Below are 19492 nucleotides of genomic sequence, written 5' to 3'. Positions count from 1 at the left end.
TCCAAAACCCTCCTGGGTTTGATGTGGCTTAGGGGAGGAGTTGGAACAGGGGACAACAGAAATGCTGAGTTATCTCTTGCATGCAGTGTGGTGGCGTGGCTCTGCCCCTGTATGTGTTTGTGTGTGTGTGTGTGTGTGTGTGTGTGTGTGTGTGTGTGTGTGTGTGTGTGTGTGTGGTCGTGTGTACGTGTGTGTGTGTGTGTGTGTGTGTGTGTGTGTGTGTGTGTGTGACCAGCACAGTGTAATCCTGTGGAAATGAAAGGTGCTGCCGCACACTGGCTGGGAGATTACAGTACTGCTCTGTCACGCTGCCAGGACAGACTACCGGCTGAACAGCTTCAGTCGCTCTCCCTTCTCTCCTCTTTAACTCCCTCTCCCCTCCCTCTCTCTCTTTCTCTCTCTCACACACACACTCACATTTTCGCCCTCCCTAAATGAAGCTGCTTTCCCTCCTTCCCTCCCTCCTTCTGCCTTCTCACCCGTTACAGCTCTCTTTTAGCCACGGTCATTTAAAATTCCCTATTTTTCTGTCTGTTTCTCTTCCCTTCTCTCTCTCTCTATCTTGCTTTCTCTCTCTCTTCCTTCCTTTCTCTCTCTCTCTCTCTCTCTCTCTCTCTCTCTCTCTCTCTCTCTCTCTCTCTCTCTCTCTCTCTCTCTCTCTCTCTCTCTCTCTCTCTCTCTCTCTCTCTCTCTCTCTCTCTCTCTATCTCTCTCTATCTCTCTCTCTCTCTCTCTCTCTCTCTCTCTCTCTCTCTCTCTCTCTCTCTCTCTCTCCTTCTCTGGCTCCCTTGTTCTCTACTCTTCATCTCACACTATTTTCTCTCACCCTCTGCTTCAGTTCTGTCATGGTGATCACCCCCCTGCCCTCACACGGCCTAGTTGAGTTCCCTCCACATCCAGCGCTGTATAACTGAGTCACAGGACCTCATCACAGAGCTCCATCGACGGGCTCCGTCTCTACTGTACTGTACCGCTCAGCTGCACCCACACAGTCACACACACAAGCTGCCTTTGACTGTGGCTTCTCAGATACATGCCCTGTGTAAATTCATATTGTGTAGCTACAGTCCTCCCTCTCATGGCCCTCTGCTGGGCTAGAGTATAATGTGTCATGTAAACTGTTAAATGGGTCCTTCATCTTGTGCTACGTACTATGAATACTACATACATGTGTATGTTGTCATACCTAATGACACAGAATGTGAACTTCTGCTGCCTTTGGAATTGTATTATATTGGCATGTTACAGGAATGGGCTAAAATGTATAGCTAAGGGTATACTCTCCGCCACTGGTTAGGGTTTCTTTCTGTGTGAGTACAGCAGTTGAAGTGGAGGGTTAGGCTTAACCTCTCTCTCGTTTCCTTTCGGTAAAGGGCTGGCTGTGTGAGCTTCTGCGCTGGAAGGAGGACCCCAGCCCAGAGAACCGTACACTGTGGGAGAACCTGTCCATGATCCGCCGCTTCCTGAGCTTGGCCCAGGCGGAGCGTGACGCCATCTACGAACAGGAGAGCACGGCCGGCCAGCAGCAGCACCACGCCGACCGGCCCCCGCACATGATGCACATGTCCACTGACCCCATGCAGGTGAGGAGGCAATGACGTGCACAATAATACATACATGCCCGCACACAAGCGCATAAATACACATAGACATGTACACACACACATACACACACACGTACCTATGTGCAGTGGACATGCATACACATCCATTGAAGATGAGAGGAGATACACACACACACACACACACGCACAGACACCAACTTTGATGTCTGTACCCACAGAACCCAACTCTGATGTATATGTCCCACACAGATCCACTACAGGTGAGAGAGAGAATTTATATCATTTATGTTGTGATTTCAAATAAGCAACCAGTATTATCCCTTAGTTTACATTGTAATTATCTGGTGTTCGTAATAACCAGCAGTAATGGGACATTTCTACAAATTAGCTTTATTAATCACAAACAGAGTAACAGTCAAAATGTTTGTTTTTAATGAAATACCTTTTAAAGTTACTTTTACTTTTAAGTAACTTATCTAAGTTTTCTTTTTAAAAAGGCAGCTTGCAAATGAACACAAAAACCTGAGACTCACGTTAAACTTTTAAAATTGTGAATTATAAACATAAATACTTATATTAAACATAGTGGCAGCTGAATGGCTGATCAGTTATTTTGTTAGCCAGAAACATATAAAAGCACCAGTGTAGAAATACCAGAATCAGATTTCTCTCATCAAGCCTAATATCAGATTAAAAAAGTGAAAAGAAATGACCAATTTGGGATACTTCGCAGAAAAGTTAACCGCTAATGAAATAGAAATGATTTGGCTTCCAGTAAAATGTCTCAGTACTGTAATGCATAGAGGAACTACTGACACTTGCAATTCATAGTGCTTATTGGTGTTGGCGTTGAACCTCTGTCAACCCAGGTCAGTCGACTGATTAAAAAGCTTGTTCTCAAGAGAGACCTGTTGCAAAACAGTGACGCACAGATGTGGAGAGAAGCCGGCACTCATTGGCTAACCTTCCCTTATTAAAGCTCCCTAAATGTGTGTTGTAGTGTAAAATGGGATCTTTGAGTGAAGATGTGCAGCTGGCTGATAAGCTATCTGTAAAGTGCTGTGTTTTCTAAACTTCATTACCAAACTCCAATTGGTAACTCCCTGACGAAGGCCATGCAGCCGAAACGCGTCGGTTTAAAAAAAAACTTTGTTTCTATTGAACATGCCATACTAATAAAGGCATTTTAATTAATTATATGAAGAGTGCCTTGGTCCTCCTTTCTTTTTGATGTCCAATTGGAGTGTGTCTGACTCAGGGGGGAAAAAACTGTTGCGTGTTCAATAGAGAGCACGAGTTGCCCACTCAACCCTCTCTCCACTCAAACAATGAGACATTTTAGGAGTGATGTGTCATGTGTTTACACTAGCGGGATACTGACGGCAAAGCAAAGCCATCGTTAGCATTCTCACACCCATGGCAATCGGCGGCGATCGCGTTTTGAATTGTACACACATTGAGTTTGTTTATCGCGGTCTGGCAATATCATTTGAATGGGGTCTGATAAGCTTGACAGTACCAATCAGAATGGACAGTTTCCGTGTGAATTTCCGGCATCTCAGTGTCTTTGTACGTGTTTGCATGCATGCGTGTGTGTGTGTGTGTGCATGCAGGTTTTGTATGTGAGTACTGGTGCCTCTACCACACAATGAAAGACACAATTTCCGCATGAAAAAAAAATCCCAAGGACTGATTACATTCAATAAGATATTACATGGAATTCCTCCAGACGAGCGCCTGATCTGTACACAGTGGGCCCATTTTTCTACACAACTCAATTGAGTTGAATTAAAGGCGTTATTAAGTCGCCGATAAGTGTTCACTGATAACATCCTGTCTCTTGTCCCCCCCCCCCTTTCCCACTACAGTCTCAGACCCATCAACCGTCACAGCAGCAGCACCAGCCCCCCATGTCCCTCCAGCACCCCTCCCAGCCTCCATTGTCCCAGCAGCCCATGCAACAGCAGCAGCAGCAGCAACCACCCATGGGCCCCCGGCTTCCCCCTCGCCAGCCCTCTACCGCCTCCCCGGCAGAGACAGAGGACCAGGCCCGCGGCGGTGGGGGCACCAAGGCTCGCTCCGGCGGGGGCAAGATCTCCCAAGAGGCCCTAGGCATTCTGCAAAGCTTCATCCAGGACGTGGGGATGTACCCAGACGAGGAGGCCATCCACACCCTGTCGGCCCAGCTGGACCTGCCCAAGCTCACCATCATCAAGTTCTTCCAGAACCAGCGCTTCTACGTCAACCACCCGGCCAAGCCGCCCAAGGAACACAGCAACAGCAGTAGCAGCAGCCCGGCCTTCGAGGAGGAGCTGTCGGACTTCAGGGAGGGTAGTGCCGAGCTGCTGAAGGAGCTGGAAGAGAGCACACAGACCAACAGCACCATCTTCTCCATCAAGATCGAGGAGCACCTGGCCCGCGCCGAGGCCCTTTCAGAATCTGACCACGAGACCAAGGAGTAGAGAGAGCGTCCCCCAGTCTGAACACTGTGCTGAAAGAGTAGTGCTGCTGTACACACAGAGACTGAATGCAATGCTAAAGGGTAATCGTCTGGCTAGCGCAGTGCGGCCGCTGCGAGAGTAAAGAGTAGTGTTTTTATCAATGCAGAGTCTGGACTCTATGCGTACGAGTAGCATTTATATATCAATGCAGACTGAAAGGCTACGCAACGCTAGCATTCTCACACTGGAACCCCCCCATTTCCACAGACTACAGTAATACGAATAAGTATTGCTTTTTCTGATTTTGTAAAACTTGTATTATTCACTGTAAAGACTGATGCATCATTTAAATAACCTGCACAAAAAATTATTCTAAGTATGTTGCCGTGGATATTTGCTGACTGCACTTAATGTCTGTTGTTTTACACTGATTTCCTTTCTTTTTGAGCTACTGATACTATAATAAAAAGCCCCCATGGAGTTTGATAGGACTTTGATAGGTGTTTACGTATGTGGTGTTAACTGGATTTTTTCAAATGCATATTAAATCGAGGACCAAGTGGATGACAAGGCCTTAATGATGAGGTACTAAGTCTGGAAGCCTGCTGGCAAATTAGTTATTCTTTGAAAAAGCGAAAAACATGACGGTGATTACGGATCACTCAAACTCTGGAACGCAAACCGCACCCCAGGTGCGTCGCCGAGAATAGCTCAGTCGTTACATATTATTTGTTAGGAAGAAATATAAATATATATATAGACATTATATTAACTGTAAAAAAATAAAAAAAATACAGTCTTAAAGAAACTATGCCAATAAATGCCTTGTACTATATGGCACTGCCGGTTAGATTATTTTGCAAAACCTTTGTCACTGTAACTTTTTGAATCAGCCACACACAGTTTAAAAATGTGAATCACAAACTCTGTTTTTTGTTGTCTTCTACATTATTTATTTGCAGTTCATGCAGTGTTTCTGATGTAATTACTTTTTTGGAAAGTTTGTTACATAGCGCTTTTTTTTATTTCAATGATCCTTTTCTATTTATAAATGTAATTTTGATGGGCAGTAAAAACAAAAAGTGTCTTAACGTTTTAAATGGAAAATGTGCTTTAAAGGTTGCCTATAAAAGTGCTGTATGTCAAGCAACTCATGCTACAAGCTTCACAATTAATGTTGTATGCAATTTTTACTATCATGCAAATAAGCTTAGGTAAATTACTAACCTATAGAACACCTTAGAGAGAAAAACATATGCAATCTGTGTGAATATCGATGTCTGCAATGTGTCTTCCTTTGGTTAACAATCCAATTCAAGCTGTTCCTGTATAAATATCCTGTATAAAAAAGTGTTTCTTTTTTATGAGTTTATTTCAATGAGAACACCAGTTATTTTGTTACAACTGACTGTTTTATAAGTGTTTCTCGGTTTCTTTATGCAGAAATTGTCTAACTAGGAGTGGTTCTTTATTGTTAATTACACAATTAAACTGTTTGTATTGTATCCCAGATTCTTGCCATTCATGTGACCATGCTACTTGCACCTATAGAAGAAGGTTTCACTTACCATATTCAACAGTATGTATCAACATATAACGACTTTTCAGTCAAATTAGTACATTTTTTATCCTAAAAAGTGTAATACTTGTAAGTATCACAATTTATGTTTGTCCTTTTTTTATTTCTATGCTAAACTTAACACTTTTAACAATATGTGCATATCCAGTACCTTTGAAAAGCACTGTACATGAGCTCCACTCTTGCATCTTTTATCTTGATACTCTCCTGAGAATCTGAAGTAGCTGTGAGACCTGAAAAATAAATACAAGTGGGGTGTTAATTCCTGTGCTAACGAAGCCCTGTACAGGGAGTTAACTTGTCAAAACAGCACAGGTGCCCTGACCTCTCCCTGAACCCCAGGTGAAATCAGGTGTCTGTCTGCTCCACACAGAAATGACCTTTACCTGTTAACACCCTCGGATATGTGCCAGCCAGTCTGGGCTGGATTCCCTCCAGGTTTTGCTCTTTTTTTCCTTTTTCAAAATAAAGACCAGTGTAACATTGTGTGTGTTTGAAGCAAAGGAGGAGAAATGCACAGATGCTTGAATCACATATTCACATAAGGGGATTCTAAGGGCTTCAATCACCGGAGATTTGAGTTCTTGAGCACTTTAGGTTATTTATAATTCAAGGGGAAATGGTCACAGTAGTTTAATATACACTGTACACTTTTAGAAGAAAGGGTGCTATTTAGAACTTAAAATGGTTCTGTCCCCATAGGAGAACCCTTTGAAGAACCCTTTTTGGTTCCAGGTAGAACCATTTTGGTTCCAGGTAGAAAACCCTTTTGGGTTCCATGTAGGACCCTTTCTATAGAGAGTTCTACTTGGAACCCGAAAGGGTTCTACGTGGACCCCGAAAGGGTTCTCCCTGGAAACAAAAAGGGTTTGCCTAAGGGGACAGCCAAAGAACCCTTTTTTCTAAGTGTACATACCAGGGTTGGGATCAAATCTGAATTGTTTTACAAATGGCTCTTTAATTCCAATCTGAATCTTGAATTTGAATTGGCCACACCCTGCTTGATGCAGAATTTGAATTTAATTAAAAGAAGTAGAATTGAATTAAATTAGATTACATTCAATTCAAATGGCTCATTTATCACCATAGAAATGTGTATTTTGACATAATGTATGGTTACCAATAACATGTAGCATAAAGCTGAACATTTAATTTCAATTTGGTTGAGGTCGGGGGATTGTGGAGGCCAGGTCATCTGATGCAGCACTCCAGCACTCTCCTTCTTGGTCAAATAGCCTGGAGGTGTGTTTGGTCATTGTCCTATTGAAAAACAAATGATAGTCCCACTAAGCCCAAACCAGATGGGGTGGCATATCATCGCAGAATACTGTGGTAGCCATGCTGGTTAAGTGTGCCTTGAATTCGAAATAAATCACAGACAGTGTCACCAGCAAAGCACCTCCTCCATGCTTTATGGTGGGAAATATACATGCAGAGATCATCCGTTCACCCACACCGCGTCTCACAAAGACACAGCAGTTGGAACCAAAAATCTAAAATTTGGACTCAAGGACGAAAGGACAAATGTCCACCGGTCTAATGTCCATTGCTCGTGTTTCTTGGCCCAAGCAAGTCTCTTCTTCTTATTGGTGTCCTTTAGTAGTGGTTTCTTTGCAGCAATTCAACCATGAAGGCCTGATTCACACAGTCCCCTCTGAACAGTTGATGTTGAGATGTGTCCAGTTATGATGGACTGTCGTTGTACTTTGCTTATTTGATCTGTTCTTGTCATAATATGGACTTGGTCTTTTACCAAATAGGGCTATCTTCTGTATTTTTTTTTTTTTTTTTAACCTTTATTTAACTAGGCAAGTCAGTTAAGAACAAATTCTTATTTTCAATGACGGCCTAGGAACAGTGGGTTAACTGCCTGTTCAGGGGCAGAACGACAGATTTGTACCTTGTCAGCTCGGGATTTGAACTTGCAACCTTCCGGTTACTAGTCCAACGCTCTAACCACTAGGCTACCCCCCCTGCCTTGTCACAACACAACTGATTGGCTCAAACGCATTAAGAAAGAAAGAAATTCCACAAATGAACTTTTAACAAGGCACACCTGTTAATTGAAATGCATTCCAGGTGACTACATCATGAAGCTGGTTGAGAGAATTCCAAGAGTGTGCAAAGCTGTCATCAAGGCAAAGAGTGGCTTTTTGAAGAATCTCAAATATAAAATATATTTTGATTTGTTTAACACTTTTTGGGTTACTAAATGATTCCATATGTGTTATTTCATAGTTTGATGTCTTCACTATTATTCTACAATATAGAAAATAGTAAAAAATAAAGAAAAACCCTTGAATGAGTAGGTGTTCTAAAACTTTTGACCGGTAGTGTATATGAGTGCAGGAGTCTCTGTGTGTATGAGCTGTGTGTGTGTGTTTTGTGTAGTGAGTGTGCGGGAGTGCTGTATGTGTGCAAAAAAGTGCAGGACAAAGTACTGTGCAGGTAGACGGCTAGTGATGGCTGTTCAACAGTCTGATGGCCTGTTGATAGAAGCTGTTTCCAAGCCTCTTGTGCACTGCTCTGATGCACCTGTACCATCTGCCAGACTGTAGCAGAGTGAACAGTCCGTGGCCCGGCTGACTGAGGTACTTAATAATCTTCTTGGCCTTCTTTTGACACTGAGTGCTACAAATGTCCTGGAGGGCAGGCACCGTTGGTGCGTTGGGCTGACCTCTCCACCCGCTGAAGAGCCATGTGGTTGAGGACGGTGCAGTTGCCATACCAGGTGGTGATGCAACCCTACAGAATGCTCTCAATGGTGCATCTATAGAAGTTTTTGAGGGTCATAGGGGCCATGCTGAATTTCTTCAGCCGCCTGAGGTTGAAGAGGCGCTGTTGTGTCTTTTTCACTCCGTTGTCAATGTGGCAGGACCATTGATGTGCACCCCAAGGAACTTGAGGCTTTTGACCCTTCCCACAGCCACCCTGTCTATGTGGATTGAGACATGTTATCTGATCTGTCTCCTGTAGTCCACGATCAGTTCCATGGTTTTGTTGACGTTGAGGGAGAGGTATTTGTCCTGGTACAACTCCACCAGGGCTGTAAACTCCTCACTGAGCTAGAGTCGTGCATGGCCACGCGGTCGAGGGTAAACAGAGAGTACAGGAGGGGACTAAGCACACACCGCTGGGGGTCCCCCGTGTTGATGACCAGCATGGCGGAGGAGTTGTTGCCTACCCTCACCACATGGGGTCAGCCCGACAGGAAGTCCAGAACCCAGTTGCACAGGGATGAGAGCTTTGCATTAAATAAGTTGCACATCCTTACGATGAAAGATTTGTGAAATGAATTTCTCAATTGGTTTGAATTGCTATATATTAAATTATGCTTCCTTTAATTCTAATTCTATTCAAATTGCATCTTCCTGTGGGTAGTGGCCAATTCAAATTTAATTCAAATTCATGGTTTGAATGGAATTAAATTTGGAAATTCCGAATTGACCCCAACCCTGGTACATATAGTAGACCGACAGAAAGCGTACCTCACACTTACTCAAGTACACACAGTTTAAACAGTTGTTTGACTTGACTGACCTATGAGAAGCCTTAATATCTTCACATCCTTAACACGGGTCTAACCTGTGTAGTCCCAAGCTATCTCCAACATATTTTCCAACTCCATTCTCACTGGTGTTGACCGAGGGCTCTAGTTGTTTGTCTCAGCTTCAGAGTTTCTTTCTTTCTATTATGGTGGCAATATAATGCACAGGCCCGACCCCAGGCATAAGTGGCACAAGCGGTCGCTTAGGGCTAGGTGGACTCCGAACTCACTCAAGGTTTCAACTTATTGTTGCGTGTTAGAGTAGTAGAATACACAAGGTGCAATTTCAACATTTGGTTGTGCATCAGAAGTTTTTCTCTTGTTATGTCATTCACTGACAGTCACTCAATTAGCCCTTGTCAGCAAAACATTTTTAGATTGGTAAATGAGTCTAGCCAGCTTCTAAACTTGTAGTAATCATGGTCAATTATCGACCGCATACATAGATTTTTTTGGTCACTTTTACTCAGATATCATCTGAACATGGCATAATTCATGACAAAATGTGTAGAATGGCTTGAAAGTAGTTTAAAACACAACATTTTCTCTCTCTGCCTCATGGCAAAATGTGTAGAATTTCAGAAAATGTGCTTTAAAACCACAAAACTTTCTCTACACCCCATGGCAAAATGTGTATAATTGCACTAAATTAACTTTAAAACTAAAAAATTATCTCCGCCCTTCAAAGGGGATCACTAAAATGTTTTACCTGCGAGGTGGGGAACCCTCAAACCAAATCTTGCTTAGGGTCACCAAAAAGCTAGGGCCGACCAATATAATACAGATATCTAATACTTCGACACTTGCAGTGGGAGGGTTTGGGCAGGAATCTCCAGCACATTGAAGGATGTTGAGTATCATCATGGGCGGTCTTTGTAGGAGGGGGAGCTAGAACCCATAGGGCGGTGCACAATTGGCCAAGCGTTGTCTGGGTTTGGCTGGGGTAGGACGTCATTGTAAATAAGAATTTGTTCTTAACTGACTTGCCTAGTTAAATAAAGGTTGAATAAAAGAAGAAGAAAAAGGAAGAGGCAACTACAGATGTAAGATCTTAATTTGATCACTCTTTTGTTTGCTGAGAATTTTCCTGCAAATTAGGAAATGCTAATTTGTAGTGTATTTCAGTTTTACAAAGACTTCTAAAGTGTGTAATTTCCATGTTGAAATGTCAGAATTTGCCCTAACGAACAATGTATCAAACCCTGCAAAAATGTCCATTAATTACAACAATTTCCTGTTGGCTCAAATTAAGATCCTACACCTATAAGCACCCCACAGCCTTTTATTGACAGATGTCACTATACCCTCTTAACACATTCTCTGGTGCAATATGCCCCTAAATAACACTCTGCCATCTCATAAACACATAAAAAAAATAGACACAATGTTTTCACAATTAAAATGGAGATTCTGATGATTCAGTGGCCTCATTACCTCAGGCCTCGACTACTGCCGTTGGCTATGTAAGAAGTTAGCGGGCTATGGAAGTACTGTGAGGAAACGCTTTACGTTGAGCAACATGGCTTCTTCCACTTTTCCCTCTATGGCCTTACAATTGTGGGAATGAGGTAGAGATAGTAGTCACCTTAATCATACTTGTTTTCGAGGGAGATTTGTGTCACTGGCACCCAATGTGGGTCTAGCATTGCCCTGTTCTGTCTGTCATTTGTTGATGTACTGAAAGCTATTTTAAGATGTAGATATCCAACCCATCATGCGGTTCAATAACCCATCAATGCTCTTTTGTTCCTTGAAAACAGCAGAGGATACCTTGTTGTAGGCAGTAATGGGGAAGCCAGGGAGGAGCGCACTGAGGTCTAAGTCGAGGATGATCATTTATCAACACACCAGTTACACACCAAGCCATGCATGTGCTGTATTTAAAGGCCCGGTGGTGCTGATTTATCGGCTAAGGCCTTGGTAATGTTTCTGCAACGTTTACCTCCAGATTAATAGGGACGTTATACTCAGGTTGCTGCACAACAATGGCAGCCAGGTCTGCCACGTGCAGAGGAGTCCTCCTTGGCTCAGCAGTCTACCTACAAGCCCCTGGGACTGTGCAGTAAATTAAACAGGAAATACAGCAGAAAGCCTAATAAAGTTATTCTAATGATAGCGATCTCCTCAGAATCGCCCAGTGTAAATCAGGAAGTTATCCCTCTCCTCTCCTGCTGAATCGTTTGGCAAAGCCAAAATGTTTTAGATGTTGTTTTTGTATTCCAAATTGAAGGAGCGGAAACAGGTTAGGGTTTTGAGAATTAATAACATGAATCGCCACGTTACTTTTCCCCGCTGCGCTCTTGCCCTTTGCCCTCCAGTTTTTAGCAGAGCAGATTAAACATAGGACCAGATCAGGGGGATTGAGCATCTTTCTGAACACATTCATTTGGGCAACATCACACTTACATGAATATGCATGGGAATTCTTAGAAAAACTGGCACAAGGCTCCATGTTATCATAATACATTTTATTATCATGTTTTAATTTTCTTTTCAGTATGCGCTAAACATGTTTTCACTCAGATGGCATTGCTATAATTTAGTGAAGTCCACTGAAGTACTACTTTCAGTGGTAAACAGTGATGACTAGGCCACAGAACTGCCCCACTAAAAGGAGCTCAAATTTGGTCTTTCTTCAGGAACGATAGAAACGTATAATTCAGTGAATAGTTTATAAACTGAACATATTCATGTAATGTTATTCAAAAAGATAACATAAAGGTCACATTTACGGATATAATAGTGTTTGCAGGAAACACAGGTTATAGGTCACATGTTTGACTTTGTTTACCTTTATGTCCTTTGACTCATTGCCCTGGGAAAACTTAGGTCATTGGCAAGTTGTATATTGTCTAGGCTTTGACTGATCCCTGTTACAATATTGAGGTTTATCGTCAGGACGGACAGACACATCTCGCTCTTTATCACCCTCTCTGCTCCCAGCCAAAACAACTTTTGGCTGGGAAAAGTGAAGCAGTCATAACAGCATATCCATGTTTCCTCTGTACACTGAGGCTATTCACCTCTGTGTTGACTATTCATGTTTGTTGTGCAAGACGTGGAGCCACGGACAGATAGATGTCTGGAGCATTAAAAAAAACTGCAGCTTGTCTTCAAAGACTTGGCAGAAATCATTGTGAAAGTGAAGTGTCTTATCTGTCGCATCAACAATTAAGTGTGTAGACCTTGCATTCCAGATGTGGAATAACTGAATGACGAGTGAAGCCCAGAGCTTAGCTGCACTAACTTACCTCCGCTCTCACAATGCCATAGCCTGTATTGTATACATTGAATACAATAACTCCAAGCACCTACTGTTTAAGTCCAAGCACCTTGTCCAAGCACCTCAGTCAATATTAAAATGTTCCCCAGCAACTACACAGTTGAAAGATCCACCGTAGCCATTTCTTTAAGTCTATAAACGACACATTTTCTATTAACACGAGGAAGTTGACTGGATACACAATTGTATGTGTAAACCTCACCCTGCATACATGCAGCCCACTATACGCTCATCATTGTGTAACATATTTCTTTAAGAGGATAAGCTCTGGTCAGCAGGGTATTGTACCCACAAACCATGGGATGGGAGGATGAATCTACCCGTGGTTTCCTCTCTAAAGGCAAACAACCTCACAGTACTTACTGTTCACCCGGCGAGGGAGACCATTACGCTGAACAACAAATCATCCCTATTTACAGTCTGTGGCCTATTGTTCATATTCTAGGAATTTAGCTCAAGTGGCCTCTTGTTATTTGAAGTAATCATTGAACCCATTTTCCTTTTCTAAACCTGTCTCCCCGCATTCATTTTAAAGCAATAACTCATCGATGAACAACACCACTCGACAGTAACCACTCGTTTCGATGGCTCCACTTAGGCAGTGACCAAAGCAGACTCCACACAAAAAGTCACATCACAATTCACCGCCATCGCTTCATTATCTAACTGTAGTGTGTCACCACTTGTTCAATGAATTACAGTTAATATATTCAAAGTTTAGGTTATTTTGTAAACCGACATTGGTGTGGTGTGTTGTACTGGGAACTTTATATTTTTGTGGAAAGAGTGATGACCCATGGGGCAAAACCAGCTCGAATCAATGTTTTTTCCATGTCATTTCAACCCAAATAATCTATATGATGACGTTGAATCAACGTGGAAAACTGATTAGATTTGCAAAAAATCATCAACATATGGGCATTTCGTCTTTCGCCCAACTTTTAATTAACATAAATACCTTTTTTGTTGATTTCACATTGAATTCACAGGTTTCTTCTAAGCTAACATCTGGAATTGTTTTAAGATGGTCATGCCAAGGATCATTTAACTATTTCTCTTTGAATTTTAGTACCCCTGTAAGTATAAATGTTTCTTATTTAAAACTTATTTGATGACATTTAATTTGTCCTTACTGCTATTAGCCCGTAGAAACGTATTGAATTACATATTCATACATGGCAAAAAATAAATAAAAAGGAAATATATTTTGTCTGTCCTATATCTTGAGCGATATAAGAAAGTTCAGTGTCGTAGAGCCAAACATGTTAGTGAGAGTCTCACCTTCTAATGGTGGGGTTATATTAGTATGTAGCCCAAACCGTTCGGACGCTACAGACAGAAGTTGGCACATCGACGGTCCCGACTTCAGACGAGTTTCGTGACACTTGTGGGGGTCATAGAATGTCTCGTCTTTCCATAGAGGAGTCAATTTAGTTTGTAGCCCAAACCGTTCGGAAGCTACAGACGTTTTCGGTAGAAGACCGATTTTCAGGGTGTCTCATGGTCTGACAAACACTGCTGTAGCTCTGCCACCTTCCACTGCAGATGCAAAAGACTGACATTGGCGGATGAGGTGAATTGAGATGTGGCAAATGCAAAAACCAGATATCTATCTTAAACAGATGGATTTTGATGTGGATTTTTTTATGACGTTAATTTGAGTAGGCCTAGATGTGACCTAGATGTGACAGGGTAGACCTAGATGTGACAGAGTATAGGGGACAGAGTAGGAACTAGATGTGACAGAGTAGACCTAGATGTGACAGAGTATAGGGGACAGATTAGGCCAAGATGTGGCAGAGTATAGGGGGCAAGGTAGGCCTAGATTGGACAGCGTATAGGGGGCAGAGTAGGCTTAGATTTGGCAGAGTATAGGGGACAGAGTAGGAACTAGATGTGACAGAGTAGACCTAGATGTGACAGAGTATAGGGGACAGATTAGGCCTAGATGTGGCAGAGTATAGGTGACAGAGTAGGCCTAGATTTGACAGCGTATAGGGGGCAGAGTAGGCCTAGATGTGACAGAGCATAGGTGACAGGGTAGGCCTAGATGTGACAGAGTATAGGGGACAGATTAGGCCTAGATGTGGCAGCGTATAGGTGACAGAGTAGGCCTAGATTTGACAGCGTATAGGGGGCAGAGTAGGCCTAGATGTGATAGAGTAGGTCTAGATGTGACAGAGTATAGGGGACAGAGTAGGCCTAGATGTGACAGAGTATAGGGGACAGGGTAGGCCTAGATGTGACAGAGTATAGGGGACAGGGTAGGCCTAGATGTGACAGAGTATAGGGGACAGATTAGGCTTAGATTTGGCAGAGTATATTGGACAGAGTAGGAACTAGATGTGACAGAGTAGACCTAGATGTGACAGAGTATATGGGACAGAATAGGCCTAGATGTGTCAGGGTATAGGGGACAGAGTAGGCCTAGATGTGACACACCTGAGCTACTGTAGGTTTCAATTAATGACTGTATTACTATAAATTACTGCTAATGTTAAGACAGGGATCTGCCATTCCAGGTGTCCTGACCTGCTCCTCTCTGGACCAGGCAACCCACATAGCAGGAGGTCTGAAGGTGTGATACTCCTCTTCTCTGACCATCTTTACACAAAGACAGATGGGAAACGCTGCAATGCACCGGTATACGGCTTTATAACATGCACCACGGTCTAACAGAGCTTATGCAAATAATCAAGCTTTTAAGTGGTCTCAACACCCGCCTTCACTCAGTATTGCTTTTTCACTATTTTCCTAGAGTGACATATAAGTTATAAAAAAGCACACATTTTTGGATCTAATTATGGAATTGTAAGGTATCGATGAATATCATTTACAGGTGGATATTATACTGTGGCCCATTTCTGGACTTACCTGCGGCCTTCCTCAGGTTCCCAAGATGTTATAACAGTTGTGAGGCCTTCAGCACTATGCTCCTCTCCTTCGGAGTAGAGGCGGTTAAATTTTCTTAACAGCTGTGGAGGGGATGAACAACTCGTTAGCTCTGTGCATTCTAAGTCATCAAATCCCGAACCTCCTCACCTACTCCTCATTTGCAAAGGGGACAGTTGTGAGGTGCTAATTAACGTGATAAAGAGAACAAATCTGATGGAAGCGCAGGATTTCAGAGGGGCATCTGTATTCTCATACACTCACAGAAGGTGTTACTTTCATGTTTAATTAATTAAGCATTCTCTTTAACTGTATCTTGACAAATACGAGCCAATTAGAAATAAAGGAGAAATGTTTATAGCTAATTAATGGTGGATTTCAAGGGAAAAAGTGTAATGTGCAGGTATATCCCTCTTTATTACTCTTTTCGTGAATCTGTAGTTTACACCTATACTGAAGTTGGGTATGAAGGCTTTATATGTTGGTTGGTTGTTCAGAAAAGTTAAATCAAGGCAATTCTATGGTTTTGGACTCATGCATATGATGCAATCCATTTTCTGTTGTTGGTCTCTGCTCCAAAGGGTTTGAAGGCAAAAGGTTTGACTCTTTTATATTGTAAATTTTGTGAGGCAAGTAATTGTCAACGGAATGTGCATAAGATGGCAGAATTCAGATATGATGTTATTGTTTTAGCACTCTCCACTATCCAACTACGGCGTGCGATATGGTTTAATGTGCCAATAAAAATTGCCAGCGTCTTGGAACTAAAATTGGGATCATGTATACTCTGCTAATAACCATTCTAAAATGTGTATTGGTGAGCAATGTATAATACAACAAACAAGGAATTTATAGTAAGTGCATGGACCGCCGCTATTTCTCCATCCCCACTATGAAGTAGTAGGAACAAATGTTTGTGTCAGTGTTTCCCAGAGGGCCTCAATTAGTAGGGAAGACATAAGAAGGAAAACAGATAGTATAGAAAACCTAGAAAATTTGGTATATATTCACCCACTTGAAGCACATTTACACTATGTCCTGGAACTGTGCTGTGTTATTGATTGGTACGTTTTGGGTATGATTTTGCTTTGACTGAATAACCAAAGTGTATTTTTTAAAGATGAATTCCAGTGTGGTAGTGCTGTTTCCCTGGCCTACTTATTACGAACAACAGGAACAGGTATGACACCTAGACTGGTGCTTTTATTTTGATTCAGCGGAGTGATCTTATATAGATTGGAATGGCCCAATGAGCTAGCTAACTTTGGGTTACTGTATTTCTGAATTCATCATCTATTGTGGTATTGCTTTATTCTTTTACCATGACTATGCTGGTGTATCATTCATTTCTAAAATCCATGCAAGTCATCTGAGTTGAGCAGAGCTGGTATAAGAAAATATGACGACCAAGAATTGTAGAATGGTTCAGTCCGTTATCCGTGAACTGTTACGTGACCGTTGAACATTATTTTCCCGCCTCTTTCCCATTGGAAGAAGGTGTGTTTTTCTGATCTGCTTCTGACATTAAAAGTATGTAAATATTGTTCTGTTTCTAGGCTACTTAAAAGTATTGTAGGCCTAATATGTTCCTTGTGAACATAATTTGTAAGTTCTGTTTGTTTAGAAAGTTATATTTGTACATGAGCTTAATGGAATGTTTACCATAATACTAGTAGCCTACATCTTGAACAGGAGCTAGCACTTGATTTTAGCATTTTTGCCAACTATGCAGCTTAGCATGTTAAGCAGTTTTGCTAGACTGTTTTTCCTGTGGTTAAACGAAACATATGATTTGTATTCTCAGTGGTCAGGCACTAAGGGTTATATTGAGTTGCTATTCAACAGGTGTGGATGCAGTTGAGAACTGGTGCCTGTTGCTTGCATTTTCTATATAACTCTATGCAAATAAGGCAACTTTTTCAGGATTTGAGAATTACAAATGGTTTTATTTGTATAATGTATTATATTATGGTGTGGCACAGATGCAGTTGAGACATTGAACTTATGTCTGTTATTTTCTATCTCAAACTCTGCACTACAGGCAGCAAATTCATACTCAGATTCATGTAGACAGAAGTCATGCTGTCATCCTTTACACATAATGCAAAAAAAAATCTTTACATCAGCTCCATTTGTATTTTTCAGGGGAATGGGGATGCGCCACTCATGCAGTAAGCCAATGCCTAGCGAGATGGAAGAAAGAGAATCATATCCACAGACTTGAAATCAGCTCACCAGGTAACACCAGCACAGTATCAGAGTTATTTAGTGTCTTCCACTTTAATTCATTTTCCTGTGTCAAATCTGTGACATGCAACCATGTGAAGCCTACAATATGGCACTCAACTGAGGGAATGTAGTTGTCTTAAAGTTAGCGGCAGAACATCTTGTGGCCAGTTAAATATTGCAGTATAGTTTAGTAACGGGTTGTGGATCCATACTATTAGTTGTAACAGTGTTTTGGTGATTTAGATGTTTTTCTAATGCCTCTTTTTCAAATGTGTTGTATATATTTTTGTGTGACACCTAATCCATTAGAGGTTGGTTGTAAAGTCTATCAATATCAACAGTAATCAGAGAAAGGCCTATTATTCATGGGCTATTGGTTGATTTTGTCATATTTTGGGGAATTGCATTGGCTGAAGGATATTTGACTATGATTATCTGCTGTCTGCAATGGAGATTTGCTTTGCAGTAGGTTAGAAAGTGGAAAGGAAACCTACTTTTTGTTCGTTTTCTTCACAGAGAAAGGGAGTGGGGGCTTGTTTGTATCATTGTGGTATATAGATAAATACATAGTTAGAACAATCTTTTAAATAAGATAATGAAAGTCATCTAGTTGTTCTGCATCTCTTATACAAAATAGTGTCAACAGTAAACATTTAATAACACTAACGTGACAGTATTAAATGTGGAACAACAAAGAACAGAAGGCTATTTATTTATTTTTACTAATCAGGGCAACCATTTTCAGACATGCCATATCCTGGCGATTCACACCTCTGCTTGAACCCAAACAAAAAAGTATACTCTGATAGCATTGCCATCATCCTGGACAGGACATGGTCTAATAATACAGACCTGATCTCATAACACACACACACACACACACACACACACACACACACACACACACACACACACACACACACACACACACACACACACACACACACACACACACACACACATTCACAGCATTTAGCTCCCCAACCTGATTTCAGTAAAGCCATAAAAAGGCCTTTTGTGCCTCGACATTTCCTACCATTGAACCATTACTGAATTATCATTCTCCAAGGGAATAGAGGCCTGTCGTCGTCTTTCAATTACCTTGTGTGAAAGTGAATGAATTCTTAAAATAATAACATTACACATTACTGTGTATGTCGCCATCTCTCAGAGTGCCACTGCCACAATGGAGCAACTTTTCTGTGGCAAGATGGAAAACAGCCTAATGTGTCGTGTAGCTAATTCATTTGACTTTAGAAAAGACAGTGCTGTTTTTACACAGCACTAACTAGGCCTACAGGCAGCCATAATGAATATACAAGTTGAACAGGGCCCTCTTGGTCAAGTGGATTCATTTTTTATCATTCTGATTTGAAATCCTATATGTGTTTAATTTATGGGTTCTGGGTGCTTAATTGTGTTGAGAGGGCCCCTCCAGACTAAATATATTCATCATAGAATCAGAAATGTACAACTTTCCATCTTGGTGCCATCCACTGTAGCAGCGCGAGAGCATACAGGGAATGAGGATGGAAGTGTGTGTGAAATTTAATTGTGCTCGCAGCTACACGGCCACCAACTACAGTGACACACTGGTGTTCCCTGAGGTATAAACATTTAAAATGAACTAAGTAAAAAAGAAAGTTGCCGTAAATGGGGGGGAGACATGGCAGTGGCGTATCCAAATGAAGAGGGAGAGGGGAGAGCCGCTGCAATTCCCTGAAGATGGTTTATTATTCTGTGCTAAAATGAAGCGGGAGCAAGGAGTGGTAGTCAGCGATGCGTCAGAGTTGCTCTTTGAAGACATGAAAAAGCTGAACGCACAACAAAGACCAGATGTTCCAACATGCCTTATTTATGCACCCATCAGCCAGCTTCCCATGTCCACAAAACACCAGCATATTTTTTCCTTTTAAACTCACACATACAGTATAGCACCTGTCTTCTGCAAGAGCG

General features: G+C 41.8%; 1 protein-coding gene across 10 annotated transcripts in view; it reads left to right on the top strand.

Moving 5' to 3' along the window:
* Positions 1-6071, top strand: part of LOC129837295 (DNA-binding protein SATB1-like) — a 54420-nt gene extending 48349 nt beyond the window's left edge. For 8 of the 10 annotated variants that reach the window (XM_055903343.1, XM_055903340.1, XM_055903342.1 and 5 more), the window contains exons 12-14: positions 1374-1583; positions 1784-1825; positions 3434-6071. In XM_055903343.1, the coding sequence (XP_055759318.1) occupies positions 1374-1583; positions 1784-1825; positions 3434-4027 (846 nt within the window). In that variant the 3' untranslated portion in view covers positions 4028-6071. The remainder of the gene's footprint in view (positions 1-1373; positions 1584-1783; positions 1826-3433) is intronic. The other 2 variants (XM_055903344.1, XM_055903346.1) reach the window with 1 other exon arrangement.
* The last annotated feature ends 13421 nt before the right edge of the window (positions 6072-19492 follow it).

This window comes from Salvelinus fontinalis, chromosome 38, assembly GCF_029448725.1.
Source record: "Salvelinus fontinalis isolate EN_2023a chromosome 38, ASM2944872v1, whole genome shotgun sequence".
NCBI classification, from domain to species: Eukaryota; Metazoa; Chordata; class Actinopteri; order Salmoniformes; family Salmonidae; genus Salvelinus; species Salvelinus fontinalis.
Note: the sequence above shows the minus strand (reverse complement) of the source record. Positions and strands in the feature narration are given on the sequence as shown.